The sequence below is a fragment of the Zingiber officinale genome, chromosome 4B (assembly GCF_018446385.1).
Source record: "Zingiber officinale cultivar Zhangliang chromosome 4B, Zo_v1.1, whole genome shotgun sequence".
Taxonomy (NCBI): domain Eukaryota; kingdom Viridiplantae; phylum Streptophyta; class Magnoliopsida; order Zingiberales; family Zingiberaceae; genus Zingiber; species Zingiber officinale.
In genome coordinates, this window is record NC_055993.1 from 47,545,860 (window position 1) to 47,554,101 (window position 8,242).

The 8,242-nt window shown below is 36.5% G+C and overlaps 1 protein-coding gene across 1 annotated transcript; it reads left to right on the forward strand.

Annotated features, from left to right (window-relative positions):
• The first annotated feature begins 359 nt into the window (after nt 1-359).
• On the forward strand, nt 360-1,183 carry LOC121978242 (cysteine proteinase inhibitor A-like). Its single transcript, XM_042530613.1, has 2 exons — nt 360-473; nt 566-1,183. Exons 1-2 carry the CDS (start codon nt 360-362, stop codon nt 770-772), a joined length of 321 nt encoding a protein of 106 aa, XP_042386547.1. The 3' UTR covers nt 773-1,183.
• The last annotated feature ends 7,059 nt before the right edge of the window (nt 1,184-8,242 follow it).

Genomic DNA, 8,242 nt, shown 5'->3' on the forward strand with positions numbered 1-8,242 from the left:
TATTAGTCAAGATAAACTAATACTTAATTACACTACGACTATTCTGATGGTTTGTTCCTTTCCATCTTAGTCGCGAGCAACTGTTTATAATTTATAGAGAACCGACAACATGATCTTCTGAGTGTGACACCACACTCCATGTTGTCTACTATATAAGTTAATTGAACAATTACATTTAACAAATAAATGCAGATATTGACCAATGTGATTTTTTTATTTCAACAAATAAATGTTTACAAAAGCTAGGCTTTTAGTATACACTCTAACAGTCTGATCCTCTCTTCCTCCTCCTCCTTCCTCTCTTCACTCTTCCCGGCTAAGGTAGGGGCCGACGAGATCCGAACAGCGAGAGGACGCCCATGACCACCATGGCACGGTTGGTCAGCAACGTGAGGGAATCCGAAGGAAGAGAGAACATCACCGAGATCCAGGAGCTCGCTCGCTTTGCCGTCGACGAGCACAACAAGAAACAGGTCTTGCGCTCCTCCTAATTACTATTTTTTGTTCTCTCCCAAAATTGGGGCTTTTTCTCCGGACCAATGTTTTTTGATCTGTCGATGTGCAGAATGCGCTTCTGGAGTTTACGCGTGTTGTGAAGACGAGGGAGCAAGTTGTCGCTGGAACTCTGCATCACTTGACGGTGGAGGCAGTTGAGGGAGGGGAGAAGAAGTTGTACGAGCCCAAAGTGTGGGTGAAGACATGGCTTAATTTCAAACAGGTTGAAGAATTCAAGCATGTTGGCGAACAAGGTAAATCTGGCGTCAATTCTTAGCGATGGATTTGGGTTCAATTCCATCAATAAATAAAATGAAAAACAGTATTTTGAGTATCAAATTTCTATCCTCATCACCGTGCTCTATACAAAAAGATTAATATCATGTTTATGCTATACTGTACTGTAGAATAATCTAAACTAGGTTTTTTTGTTACATGTTTGTGCTGTGTATAGATCTTTACACATTTGTTGCACTTCATATCTTCTTGTGAATGTTTTTCAGTAAAATTATACAACCTGATTGTTTTTCTTATTTATTTGCTAGATCTCTGATGTTTTTAATTTTTTATTTAGAAAATTAGGTCATCTAGTCAAAGAAATGCCTTAAGGTGTGGTCTATGGTGGGCAGAAATGCTCAAGGCCACGGGGCAGTTCAAGGATGCCGCAAATATATTTTTTCGCATTTCTAATGAGGTAATGCTAAGCGTGTAAATAAAATGACTAAACCTGAGTGTCTAAGCGTGCAGCTAATGTACATATTTCATCAGGAGCCTTCTCTGCATGCAGCTGTGATGCTTGAACAAGCATCCTACTGCTATTTGCTTTTCATCCCACCAATGTTACGCAAGTATGGTTTTCATCTTGTTTTTTCTGGAAACCGTTACTACATTTCTGATCAGGTACTCGATTGCATGTCAAATTCATCTTCATATTGAAACTTGTGTCTCATATATTTAAAGCATGTTCAAATTTTTATGTGCTAATTGTAAAACATTCATTTTGTAAAATGTAGAGACAACATGCATGCGATTCGAGCTTACAGGAATGCACTCTTCGTTTATAGAGAAAATGGTTGGAGTTATATATCTGATCATGTTCACTACAATGTTGGAAGGTTCTCTATGCTTTGTTTGTATATTTGTGCATTTATCTTTGATGCTTTTGACCTTATCTCCTTCCATTTACTTACGTGGTATTCTTTTATTGGAGTTCTTGATTTGACTATCAAGCATATGCTAGAGGTTTTGGCTTGCAGTCATCTGTCCCTAGCCACACAAAATGTATTCCTTAATGAATTTTCCCATGTTGTCCAGGTACTTCTATAGATTCTTCCTCATGATATTTTTGTTTAGTAGTTCGTAAATCTTAAAATCTTGCTATACCTTGATTCATCAGAGCATGGGAATGAAATTTGAGGTTTACAATCTTCGACTACCTGTTATCAATATGGCCTCACTCAAAGTATTTTATTAAGATTTTCGAACTTACACATCACCTTCAGATTTAAGTTAGTTACTTGATTTTCATTGTCTTTAAACGACTACTGTTATTATATATTTTCCTGGTTTCTTGTCATGGTTATTCCTTATCCTCTATCCTTTATGTACTTTCTTTTGCTTTAGATGCTAGAACAAAAAGCAAACTAATGCTTTGATTGAGGTTATGAAAATTCATAATTTTTTGTGCTCCAGAGACAAATTAATTCTTAGTGATGGATTTGGGTTCAATTCCATTAATAAGAAAAATGAAAAACAGTACTAGACATGATTTTTGTTTAAAAATTCATGCGAGCTATGAAGAATGCTCCTAAACAAGGAGACAATAACGTTAAACAAACATGTTAACAACATTTAACATCAAAATAATGTTGTAAATACAGAAATTGATTTTCCTCATTATTATTCTTCTTCTCTGAACTTGGGATAAAAGCTACTGAGGTTCCTACACAATTGGAAGACTTTGCAAAACCAAAGTAACTAATTTATTAGGTTGAAATGATAGATAGATGAGTGATCTCAGTCTTGGCATGACTAACATTTTTTTTTAATTTTTTTATGTTCGAAACCTTTCATTTTGTTTTGTATGGTTCTCTTTAAGAGCATGGACCTAGTTATCTTTTGACAGCTGAATATGATTCTTTTAATTACTTTATTTGTAACTACAAATTCAACTTTCTGATACCTTGTAAACCACTGAAGATCCTTATTGCAAGCATTGAAGTAAGCATGCCTTGTTTACTTGTGCTACTTGAAAAACTATCAACATGATCACTAACCGAAGGTAACAAATTGTTTGATTCTTTTCAATTATCAGGTGATTGAAGAGTTTGCTAAGAGTCCATGTTTGGAGCACTACAAGAACCTTGGAGCAACTTAACATTTTGAATAAGATGTAGTAGGAGCATATAGAGCCTGCGTTGTGTTCTCTCTATAGAAAAATGTTCTACTCTTAATTTCCCTTAATACTAGATATATGATGTAGTAAACTAAATTCTTGAGTAAATAAAAAAAAATATTTAAGTACTAATGAAGTGCAGCTGGTTTGATATATTCCGAAGAAGACATTTACACGAATGTTCCTATGATATAACATGGGAAAATACGACTACGATATTGGAATTAACATGATATGGGAATCCATTAATGCAAGTAACATGATACTTTCTTATGTGATGCATTTTTTTCTTTTCTTTTATTTATTTACTTATATATATGGTTGCATCTATATATGGTTGAAATTCATGTTGACTAGTTAACATTTTAGCTATTTTTCCCTTGAAATAAAAACTTGTTTTGATGTTATTGTATCATTGGAAATCATAAAAATGAATTGATGTTACTCATCTTTATTGCTGTTGAGGAATTTATTTACTTTTCATGTACTCTTAGTGATAAACAGTTATGTCATTTGGGTCGACTACTAATGAATTGAATTTTCATGTACTCTTAGTGATAAACAGTTCCCAGGAATGATAGATATATCACTATATGATGTGGTTGAGATAAATGATGAACGTGTCTCTTTTTAAGCATTCAAATTAGTCATCTTGTTACCTGGTGCTCTTACTACTTTTTCAACTATGATTTTTGGTCTTGGTTTACTAATATATTATTTATGTGTTTTTACAGTTTACAAATCTCAAGTACTCCAGAGTTGAAATTGATGAAGTGCGGTTCGAGTGGGCTGAATCCATGCTAGATTACATTTGAGTAGGAAAGGTATTTGATTTTTGAAAACTTTGGATGATGCATGCATTTGCATGGAATGTAAATTGCATATATTGTCCCATGTCAATTTCTTTCTAATGGTGATATTCTAGGACTTTTGCAACATGTATAATTCTTCTATTTTTGTTCTTTGCTGTAGTTAAGTAGACCAAATGATACTTTTGTTTGATAGATTAGAATAGTGGATGTTTTAACTCAGAAAACTAGGCATTTGAAGGTGAAAAGCGGTGAGATTAGGGAAATGAAAGGCACAAGAAGAATGGAACAGTATAGCAAGTTGAACAGATTTTGATTCTCATAATTTAATGTAGCCTCAGCTTGATTTTTGACTCACGATGTTCTACCTTGATGTGTTGTTAAAAGAATGTTCTACCTTGATTCTGATATCTATTATCTTTTGATGTAAAAAGAATGTTTGTGTATTTTATGGATACTGTTGTAAGAAGAATATTTATGTAATTTGTGAATATTTGTGTATTTTATGGATACTGTTGAATGAAGAATATTTGTGTAATTTGTGAATATTTGTGTATTTTTTTTGTTACTGTCGGTTTTTCACTGTTTCGGAAATCAAATTTGTGTTGTTAAAAAGTATTGATATTACATTGGTTTTCCACCGCTGTAAAACCAGTGTCATTAACTAATATTACATCGGTTTTACACCGTTGATGAAACAGTGTCGTTAAGTGGTACTACACCGGTTAATAACCGATTCAAACACCGGTGTCGTTAAGTGATACTACACCGGTTTTAAGCCGATGTCTAAAATGGCAAACCTTTTACATCGCCTTCATAGACATCGGTCGAAAATGTAATAGACACCGATGGAAAACCGATGTCTATGAGGGTTTTTGTTGTAGTGTATGATTCTTAGGATTTCAAAATAACTTTCAATCCTCTTGCTGTTATTTTAAAAGAAAACAAACTCACTGGTCCCAATTATATTGACAGACATAGGAAATAGGTCAAGGCAGATGAGATGATGCGGTGTTACATTTTGGCTTCTATGTCAAATGTGCTGCAGCATCAGCATCAGGCGATGCCTACTGCCTATGACATGATGTACAATATCAAAGAACTCTTCGGACACCAAAATTGGGCTGCCAGGCAGGAGGCTATTAGAAACCTAATGACGACTACCATGACTGAGGGGAAACCTGTGAGGGATCATATCCTCAAAATGATGTCTCACTTGAATGAGATACAAATCCTTAGAGCTGAAATCGATGGGGAAACCCAGGTCGATATCATTCTCCAAATGCTACCCAAGAGTTTTGAGCAGTTCCGCCTGAACTATAATATAAACAAAAGGACTTATTTGTTGGCGGAACTTCTGGCAGAACTCCAAGCAGCAGAAGGGCTATTTCATCAAAATTCTCATATTCACATTGTTGAAAATATTTCTGCTTTTAAGCCGAAAGGCAGGAAGAAGAAAAAGAAACAAGTTGGTTCAGCAAAGAAAGTGATTCGACCTCAAGGGACTGGGCCGCAAGCAGGTGTGAAGAAGCTGAAGGGCAAGTGCTTCACATGCAAGCAGTCTGGACATTAGAAGGTGGACTGTCCTCGCAGAAAGGAGAACAATAAAGGTATATCTCATTCATTAGTTATTGAAACATGTTTAGCGGTGTTATCTACCAGTACATGGTGTGTAGATACGGGAGCCACTGACCATGTCTGCAATTCATTGCAGGGGTCCAGGAAACCCGGCGACTAGATGAAGGGGAAATCCCCGTCTACATGGGTAATACTACGAGAGTGACGACTGTTGCAGTGGGAGATATTTATTTATCATTTGATAGGAATAAAACATTGATTTTGAGAAATTATCTTTACGTATCATGTTTTAGAAAGAACTTGATTTCAGTTTCTAAATTATTTATGGATGGATATTCTATTTCTTTTGATGACAAAGTACTTATTAAGAAAAATAGGGTGGTTATCTGTTCTAGTACTTTGGTTGGCAATATGTATACTCTTAATCCAATAACTCCCACGATGCAACAAATGAGAATTAATAACACATCTTCTAATTCTAATAAGAGAAAGCAACCTTCGGAAATGAACCAAACATATCTTTGGCATCTAAGGCTAGGTCATATTAACTTGAGTAGGATTCAAAGGTTAATAGCCGATGGACCTTTGGGTTCATTGATGGTAGAAAACTTTCCAAACTGCGAGTCTTGCTTGGAAGGAAAAATGACCAAGAGACCTTTTAAGGCCAAGGGGTATAGAGCCAAAGAAGTGTTAGAATTGGTTCATTCTGATTTGTGTGGACCTATGCCTATCCAGGCGAGAGGTGGTTTCGAATATTTTATCTCCTTTATAGACGATTATTCGAGATATGGGTACATTTACTTGATGCGTCGTAAGTCTGAGTGCTTTGATAAGTTTAAAGAGTACAAGGCTGATGTGGAGAAACATCATGATAAAAGTATCAAGACACTACGGTTTGCTCATGGTGGAGAGTACCTCTTAGAAGAGTTTAGGAATTACTTATCAGAGGCCGGGATTCAATCCCAACTGTCTGCACCTGGGACACCCCAACAGAATGGTGTAGCGGAATGAAGAAATATAACTCTTATGGAAATGGTTAGATCGATGATGAGTTATTCAGAATTACCAAATTCGTTTTGGGGATATACTCTATAAACGGCAACGTATATTCTGAACTTGGTACCTTCTAAGTTAGTATCCTCTACTCCCACAGAATTGTGGAACGGGCGTAAGCCTAGTTTGAAACACATTCGGATTTAGGGTAGTCCAGCACATGTGCTGAAGGGAGATGTCGATAAGTTGGAATCACGTACAAAAGTTCACTTGTTTGTGGGTTATCCTAAAGGAACGAAAGGTGGTTTGCTTTATAGTCCTAAAGATCAGAAGGTCATTGTTAGTACCAATGCCCGATTTTTAGAAGAGGATTATGTAATGAACCACAAGCCCATGAGTAAAATTGTTCTTAAGGAAATAAGAGAAGACACGTCTAATTTAGTACCAACGGTACAAGATGAGATACCACAAGAAACTGCAATATATGTCATAAATGATGCACAATTACATGTAGTGCCTCGTCGTAGCGGGAGGGTTGTTCAGCAACCTAATAGATTCATATTTTTGGGAGAGTCTTCAGACTTGATCCCTGGCGAACATGAACCTGATCCTTGGACATATGATGAAGCACTCCAAGAACTCTGAAATAGAATCTATGTATTCTAATCAAGTTTGGGAGCTTATAGAACCACCAAATGGTGTAAAAGCCATTGGATGTAAATGGCTCTACAAAAGGAAAAGAGGGACAGACGGGAAGGTGAAAACCTTTAAAGCGAGGCTTGTTGCGAAAGGGTATACTCAGAAAGAGGGAATCGATTATAAGGAAACCTTTTCATCGGTAGCCATGCTTAAGTCTATCCAGATTCTTTTATCTATTGCTGCTCATATAGATTATGAGGTTTGGTAAATGGATGTCAAGACAGCTTTCCTTAACGGAAGTCTTGAAGAAAATATCCATATGAAGCAACCAAAGGAATTCATTGCAAAGGGCAAAGAGCATCTTGTATGTAAGCTCGATCGGTCCATTTATGGACTGAAGCAAGCTTCGAGATCTTGGAACATCTGGTTTGATGAATTAATCCAGTCTTATGGATTCATTCATGTTGGGTGCTACTCGGAATTCTGTTCTGTTTTCCCTGTACAAAAATTTATATAAGCACAGAACTTTTCCTAGTAACCCATGTGCTTTTCTTAAGTTAAACTTGGATTGCAAATGAAACTTAACATTATTAATCCATGTTCAACCCATGTGTACATCAGAAGTTAAACCATATTACAGAAGTTGATTAAATATCTATTTCAAGGATTGACTTCCAGGTCATTGGCGAGGCACTCAGCCTTCTTGGGTATGGGATCATCCACCACTTTCTAGACAATGTCTTTCAAAGAAATTGAATATTTAAACTCTTTACAGTAAACTCTAGGTTTAACTACAGAGACCTCAATCGAAGCACAAGATCACTAACCTCTTGTGTTGGTATTTCAGGATCCATACAAAGGAAAACTAAACTAGTACCCAGCGGAAACAATTAACTAGTTATACCTTTCTTTGTATCTTAAAGACTTCTTGATCTTCTGTTGTATTCCTCTTGTCCTCTTGGACATCGTGTGAGCAACGATCTACCAAGACAAAGACGCCCAGCCTTCTCCTTCCTTTCCAAACTCTTGGCCACAAAAAATACAAAGTGAAGAGGCGCTTCCTTCTTCTTCTCCTCCTCCAAGCAACCAGCCACAAAGTGCTTCTTCTCTTCTTCTTCTTCTCCTTCAAGCCATGACCACCAAGGTGAGATGGGCACCAGCCCTAGAGGGAAGGAAGGGAAGAAGTGGGGCGTCGGCTTAAAGAGAGATAGAGAGAAGAAGAGGCCGACCACCAAAGAGAATAAAAGAGAGAGAACTTAGGTTGTCTTTGGGCACCACCCTCCTCCTCTTTTATATTCTTTACTAGCGGCAAAAAAGGAAAGTTTTAATAAAA

Bases quoted from the DNA above. Each gene is read 5' to 3' on its own strand.
- LOC121978242 (XM_042530613.1), top strand. From the start codon at position 360: ATGACCACCATGGCACGGTTGGTCAGCAACGTGAGGGAATCCGAAGGA. The intron at 474-565 runs GTCTTGCGCTCC...GTCGATGTGCAG, and splicing joins ACGAGCACAACAAGAAACAG to AATGCGCTTCTGGAGTTTAC.